The sequence below is a fragment of the Primulina tabacum genome, chromosome 3 (genome assembly GCF_025594145.1).
Source record: "Primulina tabacum isolate GXHZ01 chromosome 3, ASM2559414v2, whole genome shotgun sequence".
NCBI classification, from domain to species: Eukaryota; Viridiplantae; Streptophyta; class Magnoliopsida; order Lamiales; family Gesneriaceae; genus Primulina; species Primulina tabacum.
Genome location: NC_134552.1, coordinates 15035755 through 15053297, shown reverse-complemented (window position 1 = coordinate 15053297; position 17543 = coordinate 15035755). Strand labels below are relative to the sequence as shown.

Sequence of the window (17543 nt, the reverse complement as noted above, 5' to 3'; positions counted from 1 at the left end):
GAGTTGACTGCAAAATGACGAAAAAGGTTTATGGTAAAAACTTGTGTGAGACGGTCTCACGGGTCGTATTTTGTGAGACGGATCTCTTATTTAGGTCATCCATGAAAAAATATTATTTTTTATGCTAAGAGTATTACTTTTTATTGTGAATATCTGTAGGATTGACTCGTCAGATCGTCTCACAAGAGACCTACTCAATGTTTAAATAATTATGCATAAAAGTTTATTCAACAAGCTAAGAACTTGACAGGTTCAAGATCAAGAAGATGCATCAGTCAGCTTAAGAAACATGAATTCAAACCTTTTCCATGGATCTAGACCTTAGGCCATGCATTCGATTCAAACAAATAAACAGGTGACGAGGCGAGAAAATTTCATTGATGGATGCCACATGGAAAGGTTTCATCCTACTTCTGATACTCATCTCCCTGAATTTCTCCATATCTTCCGGTTCGACGGATATCATAAATTCGATTCGAAGTGTTAGAGATGGCGAGACCATTGTTTCATCCGGTGGAATGTTTGAACTGGGATTCTTTAGCCCTGGCAATTCCAAGAATCGTTACGTGGGTATATGGTACTATGGAATCCAGGTTAAAACGATAGTTTGGGTGGCAAACAGAGAAAGTCCACTCACAAATCAGGTAGGTGTCTTGAAGGTTGCCAAGCCAGGCGTTTTAGTCCTTGTCAATGACACTGGTGGCACTGTATGGTCATCCAACAGATCAAAATCTGCGCAGACGCCGGTTGCACAGTTGTTGGATTCAGGGAACCTTGTTGTGAAAGACGCTGATGCTGATGATACGGAAGAGAATTATCTCTGGCAGAGTTTCGATTATCCAACTGATACATATCTACCAGGTATGAAGTTTGGGTGGAATTTTGTCACTGGTATAGAGGTGTACCTTGCAGCGTGGAAGGCCAATGATGATCCAGCTCCAGGAGAGTTTACGCATCACTTGGAACTTACAGGATATCCGCAAATAGTCTTGCGAAGAAATACCTTGGAAATCACTAGATTTGGACCTTGGAATGGCATTTACTTTAGTGGATTTCCAGACGTAAGAGGGAACCCCGTGTATTCTTTGGATTTTGTGATGGATAAGAATGGGGTGTACTATCAAGAAAAGCTCATCGACATGCTAGTTGTTCGGAGGCTTACGTTGAATTCAAGTGGAGTTTTACAGAGGCTTACATGGGTAAATCGAACACAGAAGTGGGAAGTTTATATGAATAGACCAGCAGATAATTGTGATAGTTATAGCCTTTGTGGTGCGTATGGGATATGTTATATTCAAAATTTTCCAGCATGCAATTGTCTGGAAAGATTTGTGCCAAAAGATTCAGAGGGTTGGATTAAAACAGATTGGTCGAATGGATGCATTCGAAAGACAAACTTGAGTTGCCAAGGAGATGGATTTATAAAGTACTCGAGGATCAAACTACCAGATGCCCGAAATTCATGGTTCAACGAGAATATGACGCTTAAAGAATGTAAAGTGGAATGCTTAAAGAATTGCTCCTGTATGGCTTACACACAGTTAAATATAAGCAATGGGAGTGGATGTCTTCTGTGGTTTGGTGATTTGGTAGATATCAGATCTCTGAGTGCAGATGGACAAGATATCTACATCAGAATGGCATCATCTGAAATAGGTAAGAATTTATATCAAACATACAAATAATGCTCAATATCTGCTGATCTTTAGCAGATTCTATATTTCTTTACTTTAAGATATCCTGTTGCATGACTTGATTCTCGAAAAATATAGAAATGAAGAATCTGATATAGCCTATGTTTCCACAGAAAAACTTGGGAGTGACGGATAAGTTTTAAAAGGCTATCCTACTTTGAAAACTAGTCTTTTTTATTTATGCAACTACTTTCATAAAGTCCCAAATAGTTGAAAACTTTTAGAATATGATGTTATAGCGTGCTCAAAATCATAAAAAAACATAAGAGGCAGTGCAATGGATTGTATCATAGAACTTGGAAGCTCCAATATGTTAAACTTTTGTCAGAGTTTGTTACTCGAAGATGTTAATTTTGTTAGAACTTGTAAGACGTTTTTGAAGCTAACAAAGTTGTTAAATCTGAATGAGCTGTTTGCTATTTAACAAAAGAAATCTTATGATTTGAAAGCAAAAATCATTATTATCATCACCACAGTGCAAGCATTAATTCGTAACTACTGTCACCTATATTGCAGAGTCTGGAGTAATGAAGAGAAGAATACTTATCGCGAGTTTATCATCAGTGATGGGAATGATTCTTCTGGCTCTGAGCCTCATCCTGTATATTCGAAAGACGAATAAAGATTCAATGAAAGGTGAAGAAGGTGAGGCAAAAAAGTGGTGTCTCGTGCTTAACAACTATGAAAAGAGAGTAATAAAAGTTCTCAACGTCATCGAGATAAAAAAGCACATTCAGTCATTTCTTGTGATAAATTCTATATCATCATGTTTTATGTAGGAGGAGAACACAACGAAAGTAAACACAAGGAGTCAGAGCTACCTTTATTCAAATTACCTATAATTCTCAAAGCTACTAATTGCTTTTCCATCGAAAACAAGCTTGGGGAAGGAGGTTTTGGACCTGTTTATAAGGTAAAATTTCCCAGACTCAAATTTCCCAGACTCAGACATGTAAACACCTACATGAATTTTGGCATACAACAACGCACCTACGACAACGGTTTTTCACTAAAACCGTTGTCGTATACTTTTTAGCAACGGTTTTAGTGAAAACCGTTGTTTTATGTGTGTTTTTTTAAGCAAAAGACAACGGTTTTCTGACATTTTTTTGGGGTCAAAGACAACAGTTTTCTAAAAATCGTTGTCTTTGAGCGTTTTTTAGGGTCAAAGACAACGAACGGTTTTATTAGCGTGTTTTTTTGGACAATCGACAACGGTTTTAGAAAACTGTTGTCGATTAGCGTGTTTTTTGGACAAACAACAACGGTTCTTTTAAACTGTTGCTATATTTAGCGACGATTTTAACATAATCGTCGTTAATTTAAAAATTGCGACGGTTTAACTCAAAACCGTCGCTAAATTTAGCAACGGTTACAAACCGTCGTTATATATAGCGACGGTTTTAAGCAAAACCGTCGTAATTTTTACTAAAACCGTCATTAAATATTGCGACGGATTAATGAACAACCGTCGCTAATAGCGACGGTGTTTGTCTAACCGTCGCTAATAACGACAGATTATGAAATTACCGTCGCTATTTGACCAAAAACCGTCGCAAATTGTGTATAAATATCCGCATTTTCGGTTCATTTTCCTCCACACCACTTCACAATACTTAAAAATTTTCTCTCTTATACGATTTTAGTTTCGATTTAGGGTAAATTTTTTCGTTTCAATTTTTGATAAATTTTTAAGTGTTAGTTAAGATCATGAATATTGTTAGCATAGTCAAATTGTAAGTTTTTTTTTAGATTTATTAAATTATTAGAAGTAATTTTTTTTATTTTACTGAAAAAATTAACGACGTATAACATGATAAGCCGTCGCTAAAAGTAGCGACGGACTCTATAGAAAACCGTCACTAATATTAGCGACATTTTATTAAACCGTCGCTAATTAGCGACGGTTTGTCATGATATCCGTCGCGAATTCAATAATCCGTCGCAAATGATAGCTACGACTACGGTTTAAAACCGTTGTCGTTGAACGCACTTTCAACAACACCCTCAGTTACAACAGTTTTAAAAAGGCTACGATAACGGATAAAATCCTTTTTCGTTTTGCGTTTTTGTTGTAGTGAAAAAAATTTAGGAAAAAAAAAAAGAAACATAGAATAAGTTCGTTTTTAAGTCACGGTTTGCTTGAAAAACCAAAAAGATAATGGTATAGCTAATCTCATTTGATCAAACATGGGTAATGGTGACCTTCACATCTGCGTATTCTGATCTTAGGGCATGCTCGAAGGGGGACAAGAAATTGCTGTGAAATGTTTATCGAGAACCTCTACTCAAGGGTTAGATGAATTCAAGAATGAAGTCATCTTTATTGCCAAACTTCAGCACCGAAATCTCGTGCGGCTTCTAGGATGCTGCATTCAAAAAGACGAAAATATGTTGATATATGAATACATGCCAAACAAAAGTCTGGACATGATTTTATTTGGTGAGTATCATACTTGTATATATACTAGTCGTTAAGAAATTCACAATGCATTTGGAGCAGCGATACATCATTAAGCTTACGAGAAATTTGAAACTCAATGAACTAAAATCGTCTAACCAACAGTGACATGATACTGCATTTTCATTGCTAGATGAAACAATAGGTGATTCGCTAGATTGGCCAAAACGTTTCCATATCATCAATGGAATAGCCAGGGGACTTTTGTATCTTCATCAAGATTCCAGATTGAGGATTATTCACCGAGATCTCAAAGCCAGCAATATATTGCTGGATTCAGAAATGAACCCAAAAATTTCAGACTTCGGAACAGCTAGAAGTTTCGGAGGCAGTGAGACTGAAGCTAAGACATGCCGAGTTGTGGGGACGTAGTATGAGAATCTTTATAGCTTGAATATATTTTTCTTTCCATTCTTGTCACACCAGTTTCTGATAAACACCCAATTTGCAGTGGCTACATGTCTCCAGAGTACGCAGTTGATGGGATCTTCTCGGTCAAATCAGACGTATTTAGCTTTGGGGTACTAGTCCTAGAAATAGTGAGTGGGAAGAAAAACAGAGGATTTTCACACAAAGATCATCATCTGAACCTTCTCGGACATGTAAGTTGTGTCTCCATTAGTCAGCAAACAACTCCTATCAATATTATATTTATTGAAAAGAAGTCTTGAAATTGTGATCAGGCATGGACCCTTTACAAAGAAGGAAGATCACATGAAGTAGCGGAAGCCTCTCTACATCAAGACTTAGCTCAAGTCATAAGGTCGATCCATGTTGGTCTATTGTGCGTGCAGCAGAACCCTGAAGATAGACCAAGCATGTCCTCGGTAGTTTTGATGTTGGGTAACGAAGGCGTATTACCGGAAGCTAAACAGCCTGGTTTCTACACAGAAAGAGTGCCCATGGTTTCTCAAAATTCAACGACCACACAAGCAACAAGTTCACCAAATAAACTCACCATCACCATTTTAGATCCCAGATAGGAAATATGTTATGTTGCAACATTATTGTTTGTGCACTTGTGTCATTTATATGTTGCATGTGTTTTTCGGCCTATCTGCCTGAAATGTCTCATCTCTGCATGTGCATTTACATGGAGAAGTCAGAAATAGACTAGGGATCCAAACAAATTGAGCCGGCTCACAAGTTTTTTCATATCCGAAATTATTGAATTCGAGTTGAGCTCGACATGTTCGTATTTTTTTTAGCCGAATTCGAACTTAAATTATTTTGTTCAATTGTTTGGGAGAATAATTATATATTAAATAACTTTTTTCAAGCAATTATGTTCAACCATCGAGCTAACTCGAGCAAAAAATATTTAACTAATTCTATTTTATTTGTTCACACCCCTAAAATAAACCCCACTTTTCTACTGAAACCCGATTCTGATCAAGAAAATATTCTACCACTTTACCGAGTCCACGGTATTCCGATAACTCAAACTGGCATGACATCTATACAATGTAGATGACATTACTGAAGCTAATATTTCTTTCTTTATTAGATGATTATCTGCTACATCCCAAATTCAGAGATATGGTTTTGTTGATGTTATAAAAAATTTAAGATATTAGACTTCTGAGAAAACGAAGTCCTAGGATCTCCACATATCATAAGTCAAACTATTTTATTAATCAAATACAGAAACATTTGTATTATATCAAAGAAACATCTAGAATACATTTAAAATTTGTCTGAACTAACCGATAAATATACAACAGTGAAATAGAAAGAAACTGAATAACGTTATGATGGTAGCGGAACAGAAAGAAACTGGAATATATACAATGAACTCAACAAGCATGTTTCATCGTAGCTACCAAATTTCAAAATCCAAGTTTAGTCAAAAGGTAATCCCTTTCGACAAAATCAATAATTTTCATTCTACAGAATTCTCACCGTCAATAATTTTGCTTTTTTTTTTTTACTTTGTTTGGGGAAACTTGGCATATTTCCGATAATTAATTTGTAATCTATGCCACAATGCTTAAACAAACAAGAAAACCCAAAATTCGATTTTAAAAAGAACTGTTTTCTACAAGAAGAATCAAACACGGACGGACAAGAAAATCACACAATCTGGAAAACATGAGAAATTAGAAAGAGATTTTACCCCAAATATACGTATGTTCAGTTCTCGAACTTTTACATTTTTGAAACTTGGTTTTGATTTTACCCCAAACTAAGAAGATTTCTTGGAGTAACCCATCTTCTTGAAAGCCATTATCCTAATTATGCAACCACTGTTTTATGATAGACTGTCTTGAAAAATTCGGGCAAATGACTTGATTTACCAAATCCAGTGAAAAGGCTTGTTTTATGATATGGCTTCAAGCTTTTTTTTTTATATTAGTAAAAAATACATCTACATCATTATTATTTTTAATTTGATCGAATAATATTAACAATTAACACGAAATTATTTTCAATTTATAAGAGTTGTTCGATTTAGAAGAGAAGTTTTGTTTAGATTTTTTCTATGTAAAATATGGAGTGATTTGACGAGGTCTTTAGTAGGGTAAGAAAGATAATTACGGAATTAAATATTTTGGTATCCTTTAAATTAATTGCTATAAAAATCTCAAACTTAATAATATAGTATAAATATAGTTATATTATGCGAGTATGCGTTTTTTAATGGAACACATATATGTTCAATGATATAAAATATTGTTTATTTTGTGCATAAATTCTCATGTATTTGTTTTTAGTCTTTACCCAAAAGGCCTTATGTCAACAAAGACATATTTTCATCTTATTAACCTGTGATTTTCCTCATATTTTTAATGTGAGATATTGATTGAATTCTCAATAATCATATCTTCAAATGAAGAATCACCAATGTTCTCATGGTGGGATCTCCTCTCAAGTCAATGTGTCCCTCCTCTCTACTTGGAGGATCATATAGTTCAATCAGCGTCACTTATCTCTACTGTGCTGGGAGCACACATCTTATGTGAAATAATTGAAGCACCATCTACTTCGATCTCATCCACAGATTTACTTGGAGCCCTCACTTCCTTCATTTAAGTATACGAGGATTTTATCTACGTGTCTCGATCTAGACCATGAGTTTGTATCATTTATCGTACAATTGATCACGTATATCTGCACAATAATATGATATTGTCCATTTCGGACATAAGTTGGATTTGTTTTTAAAATTTACTAAAAAAACTTCATACCAATAAAAATATCTTTTCATTTTATTTATTCATGATCTTGTTCGTATATTTTTAACGTGAGATTTTGGTTAAATTCTCAGTATGAAATTTTGTATTTACATAAGTTTTTATCTTTATTATTTGTATATATTCGATGTCATGTGATGGAGAACGTGTTAATGCTAATTGTATTGATGGGACAACATAGCTGAGAATTTTCAGACGTCGGACCTTGAGAAAAAACTTGATTTTACTATTGAAGAATATAGGCAAAAGATTAGCTGTTGGCCAAACTATTTAAAATATTGACGATGTGTATTTACTATATTGTGAGTATATACACAAGAAAGATTTTAGTGCTCGCAGGGGAAATAAGCTTATTTCAGTGGTTCTAAATATCTTTATATTGAAGAATTTGAATGCTCATCTCAAGGAATAAAAGATGAAACACAGTGTGTAAATAAAATTTAGCATATGTATCAAAATTCAGAGAGAAAAAAAACCAAGTGTAAGGCTAGACTTATAATTCGGAGGAATAAAATGAAATATGGAGAGTAACAATTTTTGAGATCGAACATTATCATGAAATGATTGATGAAAGTGAAAGATATTTGTTTAGATCGAATCATAAAGTTTCATATGCTCAAGGTGAAACTTTAAGAGTGATGTCAGTGGCAAGGATAGAACTTTCTAGCGCGTTGTCATATATGGAAAAGAGTCATAAGGGTTAGAGAATTTATGTTTCATTCGAAAAAAATGTATATAATTATCTTAATTTTATGACTAAAGGACACTCGATTGTTGAAAATGGTGATGCTTTTGAATTGGCATGGTATTTAAAAACTAAATCAAATAATGAAGATATATTCTATTGGGATATCTAAATGATGAAAGTTGTCATCAGTTTAATTTTTTCTACTAAGATAGTCGAGTTAGGATTGATTATGAATACTTTGGTGGCATGCTTTCTTTTGATACAACTTATCAGACTATGTTAGGAACACACACGTGTTTAGAGGGGTGGTGAATAAATAATTTAAAATATATTGCAATTAAAAGAGCTGCAATAGCTCGTTCTTCAAATATTCAAAAATGAACCGAATAACGAGAAATTAAATCAATGTTGGTTCTAAAATCTTGCGAAAGAAACTCAAAATAATCTCTCTAAAAACGGATTAATAATTTTTTAAAGCATCTAAAACATGCAAGTTGAAATAATAAAAAAAAGTTTGGTTGAAGCTATTAAAAACTTGGTATGCAATATATTGATATTTGAAAGACACATAAAATATTTCAACAACGCATCTTAAAAACGATAACGATAAATAAATGCAATAAAGTAAGAAACACAAATTTGTTTGTGGATTTTCGGAGATAAAACTCATATGTCATCCCTTCTTTCACTTAGGAAGGATTTACTAGAAGACTTTGATTTATACAATCCTTTGTACAAACTCATTTTGACTTGAAACTTATCCTTTGCCTAATCGAAACTCCCATCACACTCTCGATTGTAGGCTGTAGCCTCAAATTCGCATAATGTTCAACATCTTTTTTTGTCAAGACTACAAACACAATCTTTAATGTCTTTGTGTGAAGAATATCATCCAGTTATTCTTGAATCTCAACTCTCTTTTGTACGAGTGATTGTGTGTGTGAGGAAATTAGTTCATGACAATGTATTTATCTCTCAAATGCATTCTCACACAAAGAAAAAGCTCTCATTAAGCTAATATATCTATTTAAAATTCTCTTCTTGGGTTTGCTCTCATTCTAATTTGTTTTTCTTGTATATATGATGTTCATGCTTTGAATCTACATCAAAGCTTGTTGTTTGATCTTCAAAGTAATGTATATATATGGACTTCATTGATGATATGAACATTTGAAACATGAATATGATCGTTTGAAAAAGTTTTATATTGTTTCTGACATTGAAACAATCAGATTTGACTTTCTAACCACTTTTTGATATCGGGCTGATGGCTGGACTTTAGGAGCGGTCCAGTAATATTTGAGCGGCTGGAATTTCGAAGCGGTCCGGTCGGATTTGAGCGGCTTGAATTTGAGCTATTGGATTTTGAGTCAAGTCAGGCTGGTCTATTCTCTTGGGTATAACTCTTGATTCGTTGATTTACGGGCAAAGTGGTAAGCATAAAAGTTGTAGTATCTTATCTTTCTATATAATCAAGAATAACTCAAGTTCGATTTTATATGAAATATATATGCTCAAAATACTAGAACTACTCAATAAATAGTCCGATGAACGACTGAAAGTTTTGTGGTCATGTGATTATAGATCTTGATGAGTTGATTTCTGGGCAAAGTGGTTAACATAAAAGTTTTAGCATGTATTTTATATTTGCATAGCATCAAGAATCACCCAATTTTGAGTTCATATGAGAAAGAATTGCTCGAAATACCGGAACTGCTCATATCTAGCTATTTGTTGTATCTACGACTTCCAACCTGATTTTGAAACCACTATTTTGCTTAGATAATTGTTAAGTCGTTTTTCCCATTGGTCATTTAAACCAATGAGCTATGAGATATCATTGAAATACTAAAGCTCGCCGGAGTATAGCTGTTTGCAAAATTCGAGTTTCAGGTTCCAACTTGAGGTAGCAACTTCACATTTAAGTAAATATGTAGAAACTATGTTACATGACAAGAAAACAACCGGAAACAATTTTTACAGATCAATGTCAAACTATGATGAATGCTATAGAATCAGTATTACGTTGTTCAGAACACAGTCTTCGGCAATGAAACATTTCAAAAAATGCACTTCACATACGGGCCCATTTGAATGTCAATCAAGCATTTAAGGTCATGTTTTTGAAGTGTATGCAGTTTTGTAATTTTGAAGAAAGAATTTGAGGGAGTGTGGACAAAAATGATTCATGATTTTGATCTTGAAAACCATTTGTGGCTATGGGGATTGTACAAAATACGTCGTAAATGGTCAATGACAGTTAGTAACGATAAATTTTGTGATGAGCTTAAAGCTACTTCTAGAAGTGAATGCACAAACTCTATTTTGAAATATTGTGGAAAGAGAACTCTTGCTCTATTTGAATTTGTCAAAAAAATGAAGAAGACTACAAGTGCTGACATAAATTGCCAGCAATTTTAGTGAAAAATCGGCCATTGCTAAAACATATCACATTTGTTTACACTCTCGAAACCTACAAAATAAAAGAATTGGTGAATTCTTTAGACATTGAGTTTGATCGTCTACCTTCATTCATGGGAAATCCACTTGATTAATTTTGCAATAAGATCACTTGGACAATCAACTAATTAAGATACTAGACGTCACTTTTGATGTTGAAACTAATAAAATCAAATGCACATGTCATAACTTTGAGACAGTCAGAGTATCGTATAGACATATTTCGATTATTCCAAAATTAATGAATGTGCATGAGATACCAAAAAAAAAAAAACGTAAAAATGTGATGGTTGAAAACAATTAGAAATAGAGTACAATGTGGTGAAAATTTTGGTATGGAATGTGAGTAGAGTCAATGTTGTGTATATAAATCAAACGATGAAACTTTGTTATGATCTTATTACGAAAAACACGGTTCACGTTACTGCGAAAAAATTGATGAGAAGAGGGCTTCAAAGTCTTTCGACGGAGTTGAATGGTATGCTTGGGAAGTTGAAATTAGATGATGAGATTGTTGGTGAAGATGAAATAGCCGTCCATGATTCTACTTTTGTTACATCGAAGGAGATACATAAGTGAAGTTGTATTGCCTTACTTTATACGTATGGATATTACTATTTCTACTCGGATTTTGGTTTGGAACATATATATTGTTTTTATGATTACATCATATTTGAATTTTTCCACATCTTTAGTTTTTTATTTATTATTAATAACTCTTTTTCCTAACCAAAGTTGTTCCTATAAAACTTAGAGAATTCAATTTTGGGTGATTTAATTAAAAACTAGACTTTATATGATAAAATTTTAAAATTATAGGAATTTACACTTACTAAAAAAATATTTAAACTCCTTATAAATGCTATAATCACCAACGACCTTTGTGAAAATCTAAAAGACTTAAAACTTTCTAAAAAATATTAATAGGCTAATGTATCCTTGTTTTTTTTAAAAAATCAAACACATTATACTCTTATATTATATAAATTCAAGCACATTTATCTATAATAAGAGGTTTTATATTTGGTTTTTAAAAATAATAAGTTTAACATACTGTTAATTTTACATCATGTGCTTTTTGTTTTGTTTTATTTTTTAACAGAGAATATAGATGCAAATAACTCAAATAAGAAAATTATAAAAAAAAAAGAAATTAAAAAGACCAAATCAACCATAGACTCTCTCCCCTACGGCATGGTAGTGTCCTAACAATTCGGGGTGTTCAAACTTCGGATAAAATCGAAAAAATCGAAAATTCAAATTGAAAAACCGAACACTGAATCGAACCGAAATTTTTTTTAATAATTCGGATATAAATGATAAAACCGAAATTTATTTGGTTCGATTTTGGATTATATATGTCAAAATCGAACGGACCGAAAAAATCGAAATTTCATTAAATTAATAATTTTATTTTTATTATATATATTTTGAGATGATATTAGTGAATGATGAATTATTTTGAATAATATTTAGTTGATTGTTGTTTATGTAATTTATTTAAACTTTATATTTAAATATTTACTAAGAAATCAGGTAAAAATATAATATATTATATTTACAATATATTTATCTTATTAATTTAAATAATGGTATCAAAATCGAAATAACTGACCGAAATAACTGACCGAAATAACTGAACCATTTTGGTAGAAAATCGAACCAAAGAAAAATAGTTCGGATATCGGATTATATATTTGTAAAACCGAAAAAACCGAAATAAAAAACCCAAAATCGAACCGAAAAAACCCATGAACACCCTCTACTAACAATTGCTCAAATAACCCACCCGTTGTAATAAAATCATATTATTTTTAATATAATGCGATGCATTGGACAATGTAAAAAATGGTTAACTCTTTTTAACCATTGAGTTAAGGTAAAAACTTATGTGAGACGATTTCACGGGTCGTATTTTGTGAGACATGTCTCTATTTGGGTCATCTATGAAAAAATATTACTTTTTATGCTAATAATATTACTTTTTATTGTGAATATCGGTAGAATTGATCTGTCTTACAAATAAAAATTCGTGAGACCTTTCACAAAAGACATACTCTTGAGTTAAATATCCTTATTAGTGGACCCCTGGTTTTTGTGGTCTCACGGTATTGTTTTTTCAACGGCTCCAACAAAGCTCCACGTCACCATGAAAGTAAAAGATAATAATGTGGCTTTGTTACATTGGATCTTTGACCAATTGGCATAGCAAAGTCACCGTAAAATTTGGGAGATTTTGATTTAAAAAAAAAAAAAAGAGGATGAATTCTTCTGCCATAACTACACACAAACAAATAACATCAACATAAAATGAATCACAAAAACTTTTATGAAACGATATCATGAGTTAATTATGTGATATATATTTTTTATTTGGATCACAGATGAAAAATATTATTTTTTATACTAAAAATATTACTTATTATTGTAAATATTAACATAGTTGACATATCTTACGAATAAAGATTTGTGAGACTGTCTCACAAAAGACCTATTAAAAATGACATAATCGTCTTTTTGTGGAAAAGGTCAGAGTTGGTTCATTCGTGAGACTATCTCACAAAAGATCTACTAATAATGACATAATCGTCTTTTTGTGGAAAAAGCCAGAGTTCGAACCATAATATTACGAAATATAAATGTATTAGGTTCAAATTCAAACCAGTAAAACCTCATAGAGACGTCATATACATATTTTTTACTATCCCAAACCCTAAAGTTGATAATAGCTTATATATATATATATATATATATATATATATATATATATATATATATATATATATAACGTCAAAGGGAAAGGAGTTATAAACTTCATTGACTAGAGAAGCAAACGATGATTCAGGCTAAAATAATTGGTAATGATGTATTTATTATGAGTAGGTCTCTTGTGAGACGGTCTCACGAATTTTATCTGTGAGATGAGTTACCCTTACCGATATTCACAATAAAAAATAATACTTTTAACATAAAAAATAATATTTTTTCATGGATGAGCCAAATAAGAGATCCGTCTCACAAGATATGACCCGTGAGACCGTCTCACACAAGTTTTTGTCTTTATTATATTTTAAGGTATAATATTTGACTTTCAAAAAAATAACAACTCACGATGACCGCGAGGCTATACCAACTTAAAAATAAAAATGTTGGAAATTATTAATTTATTATACAATTATTAAGTCCAAATTAAGATTTGTGGGAGAGGGTCAAATGCATTCCAATAATTGATATATGTAAAGAATAATTATAAATAAAAATGTGCTGATAGATTCAAATATTATATATAATTGGATAAAATTATCTATATAATAATTTAAAGGGAACTTAGTAAAAAAAAAATTTCTAGTGGACATTAATAGAAAATAAATTGGAATAAAGGATTTATTTCAAATATTTTTTTAGTGATTTTCAGTTCAATTATTTTATAGTTATTAATACTGATTTTTTTAATAATATACTGATATTATTTTGATTCAACGAATAACAATTAATATCGCTTTCAATAATTTCCGCGCCAGAACAATAATTAATCAACGGAGAACGACGACGACTTTCAATTGAGATTTAGCATATATATAATATTTTGGTAAAACTTGGGTGAAATGGTCTTACGGGCAGAGCAGTATTTTTTATGAAGCTAAGGAGGCCACTGCCTCAGGGCCCGGTTCTTGAGGAGGTCTAACATATATATTTTAAGTTGATGACATGTTGAAATAAATTTTTTTTGCCCAATATTAAATAAAAATAAGAGTAATCTGATTAATTTTTTGTTTGTAATTGATCAAACTTGATTTTTTCTTCAAATTCGATTTGAACAATTTAAATAATATCAATAGACTTTGGGGTATTTGTTGATTTTGGAGAATTTAACAAGTTAGTCTTTAACTATTTTTATGGAGTATGGTATAAAATTTCAACAATTTTTTTAAAATGCTATAGTGTTTGACAAAACTGAATGATTTATTCTTAACTACTTATATTACGTGTAAGATTTTGCTAACTATCATAGTAACAGTTGCTTAAGTAGAAAGAAGCTTATTGAAATTGAAGTTAATAAACTCTTATCTTCGATCAATAATGTCACAAAATATACCAAATGAGCTAGCTATGTTGTTAATTGACAAAGAAATTATCTGAAACCTGGATTATACAAATTTGATATATATTTTTTCCTCTAAAATAGCTAGACAACTATTATTTATGTAATTATTTCAAATATTTATTGATTTTTTTTTATGTTATATATTGTTTCTTGTGTATTTATTGTATTTATTATTTGATAACTGAATTTTAGCATTATTTATAGCAACAAGATAATCTATTTTTAAATTTTCGCTTAAGGCCTCATCGACCACAGGTACGGCTCTGCTTACGGGTCGTATTTTGTGAGACATATCTCTTTTTAGGTCATTCATGAAAAAATATTACTTTTTATGCTAAGAGTATTACTTTTTATTGTGAATATCGATAGGGTTGATCCGTCTCACAGATAAATATTCATGAGACCGTCTCGCAAGAGACCTAATCTAATATTTTTTGGTATGTCGTTAGACATTGCCGGCTCAATTTTTTATATATATATAAAAATATTATATAACAAATGATAGTTAAATATATGTGATTATCACAAAAATCCAATATGCTACGTAAATTCATTAAATTATAAAAATGACATATATAAACTGAAAGAACTCAATGAAGTAACTCTCTACGGATAATCTCATGAGCAGGTGATGGATATATGTATAATACAATCAAATAAAAACGTCAAAAAAAAAGTGTTAATAATTTATTTTTTTCACAAAACAAATACAAATTATAATTTAAATATTAAAAAATACAAGTAATAATTATGATTAAATTGAGTAAAAATCAGTTTAAGAGCTAATTAAGCAAATTATGAGATTATAGAATCCTGAATACCAGAAATCAAATCAATTAAAAATAAAATATCAACCACAACATACAAACACATAAAAAATTTCATTCAATAAAAAACTATATGATATATAATTCACTTAATTTTATAAACATAAATCACATGAATAGAGTAATTTAACAAAGTGATAGTTTTTTAAAAGAACAGAGGGGTTTTTTACGTAAAGAAATGAGGAACAAAAAAATACTAAAAAAATAACAACTATTTTAAATTTTCAACAAAAAATTGAGATAACCACTAAACTTTTATAGATGTATATTCGTGAGATGGATCAATATGCTTTATATCTACAACGAAAAGTAATATTTTTAAAGGTCGAGCCGGAGATCAGTCTCATAAATTTGACATGTGAGACAATTTCCTTTGAGTTTTTGTGCATGTTTTTATGGTGTGTCTTTATATATAATAGAAATGATTGTTTTTTTTCCATTGAGCATGTGTCTTGTGATGTTTTCACATATTAATATTTGTGATACAGATCGACCCGAACCAAATTTGGAGTAAAAAATAATATTTTTAACCTAAAATTAATTTTTTCATGAGTTGTATCGGATAAAAGATATGTCTCACAAAATTTATTTGTAAAACAATCTCACGAGAGTTTTGTACTGAAAATAGTTAATTCACAAAAACCCTTGTGAGATTGTTTTACAGATCAATTTTGTGAGATGAATCTCCAATCCAACTCAATTCATGAAAAGATATTAATTTTTATGTCGAAATTATTATTTTTCATGGTAATTATGGATTGGGTCGGCCTGTCTCACGAGAAACCTACTCATTTTTCAATAGGTCTATAATGAGACGATCTTACATATTTATATACGTGAGACATGTCAGTCTATACTTAAAGTGAAAAGTAATAGTTTTTATATGTCGGATCAGATCAGATACTCGTGTCAAAAAATTGACATGTAAAACAATATAATAGGAGTTTTTGTACATATATTTATGGTTTGTCTTTATTTATTACATAAATAATTCTTTTTATCCTTTGAAAAAGCAAATGAGCACAAGCTTGTTTATTATAAAAATATATATTTAAGACAAATACTATAAAAGTTGATTTATTAAAATTGCTGAAAAAATACATTAATAACTAGTATTTTAAAATTTTATTGGAAAAATAACAATTCATAAGCAAATTTTAATAAAATAATGAATATACTTAACGAATTTTATCTTAGAACATGTATTATAATTAAGTCAAAATGATGAAATCGATAATGTTGACTAATATCATACAAGGAACCCAACACAATCACGTACACCAAATTACGTTGGATAAATGAATAAAGAAAAGTGTTGAAGAGAAAAAGGAGTGAAATTTGTCCCAGATCAGAAAATGAGACCAGTTGGATGTTCCTTATAATCCCCACGTTTGAGTTAGGGGTTTGGGCCCCAAGGAGTACCAGAAGTTTTTACAAAGATGACAACCCTAATAAGCTGTGTCTTGTTGAAACGCACGCCCGGCCCGGCCCGGCCTTTGACAAACATTAATCTTTTTGGACCTAATTGGAGAATGTTGTCAAGATGATGCATTGGACAGAGCTAGGCGCGCAGGTGCGCAACATCCCGCGTGGATGCGCGCTGCAGTGTTTCTGAAAAGCTTCAATCAGTGTTAGTGACTCTTAGCAACAATGCATCCTTTCAAGGCTTTCTACACATCCGGTCCGTGAAGACGCGTCTCGACTACGCATCCAATGACCATTTATAAATAATCCTCTCAGCATTTTCGGAAGTTCTTCTTGCAATTTTGCTAATCATCATACGATCTTGCTGCATACATTTTCGTTTGATATTTGAAGGCTACTGCATATTCTTAGTTCGCTGCTGTCGAGATTTTGTAGTGCTGCGAAGTTTCGACTTGAAGTCGTTGTATCTTGGGAATGATTGCGTGCAACGTATAGCACTTTATACGGGCAATTTCGTCTTGCGGAGAAAGGATATTCCTTGCCTCGACTTGATCATATTGTTGCTGTGTTTTGTTCCAGTTCAAGACATCCAGAGTACTCACAAATTATAGATTTATAATAACAATTAAAAAAAAGACTATATTTAGGTCTATTGTTCAAAAAAATACGATAAAAAAGAAAAAACCAGA

General features: G+C 31.6%; 1 protein-coding gene and 2 long non-coding RNA genes across 6 annotated transcripts; 1 reads left to right on the top strand and 2 right to left on the bottom strand.

Annotated features, from left to right (window-relative positions):
* Positions 1-206: 206 nt before the first annotated feature.
* LOC142540715 (uncharacterized) lies at positions 207-1079 on the bottom strand. Its single transcript, XR_012819145.1, has 3 exons — positions 906-1079; positions 638-795; positions 207-543 (listed from the first exon to the last, which is right to left on the bottom strand). It is a non-coding gene; the product is annotated as an uncharacterized LOC142540715 (long non-coding RNA).
* LOC142540714 (G-type lectin S-receptor-like serine/threonine-protein kinase At4g27290) lies at positions 381-5434 on the top strand. Its single transcript, XM_075647061.1, has 7 exons — positions 381-1656; positions 2211-2339; positions 2474-2607; positions 3927-4137; positions 4289-4526; positions 4607-4757; positions 4839-5434. The coding sequence occupies exons 1-7, from the start codon at positions 381-383 to the stop codon at positions 5136-5138; spliced, it is 2439 nt and encodes an 812-aa protein (XP_075503176.1). The 3' UTR covers positions 5139-5434.
* On the bottom strand, positions 1439-6469 carry LOC142540716 (uncharacterized). 4 transcript variants are annotated; one of them, XR_012819146.1, is made up of 6 exons: positions 6272-6469; positions 5114-5232; positions 3900-4063; positions 2531-2596; positions 2238-2293; positions 1439-1647 (listed from the first exon to the last, which is right to left on the bottom strand). It is a non-coding gene; the product is annotated as an uncharacterized LOC142540716 (long non-coding RNA). The 4 variants fall into 4 exon arrangements; XR_012819149.1 differs by lacking the exon at positions 5114-5232; XR_012819148.1 differs by lacking the exons at positions 5114-5232; positions 6272-6469 and adding an exon at positions 4151-4360.
* Between the last annotated feature and the right edge of the window lie 11074 nt (positions 6470-17543).

Coding starts and splice junctions, on each gene's coding strand:
- LOC142540714 (XM_075647061.1), top strand. CDS start 381: ATGGATGCCACATGGAAAGGTTTCATCCTACTTCTGATACTCATCTCC. Junction 2,340..2,473: donor TTCAATGAAAGGTGAAGAAG/GTGAGGCAAAAA, acceptor TGTTTTATGTAG/GAGGAGAACACAACGAAAGT. Junction 4,138..4,288: donor TCTGGACATGATTTTATTTG/GTGAGTATCATA, acceptor TTTCATTGCTAG/ATGAAACAATAGGTGATTCG.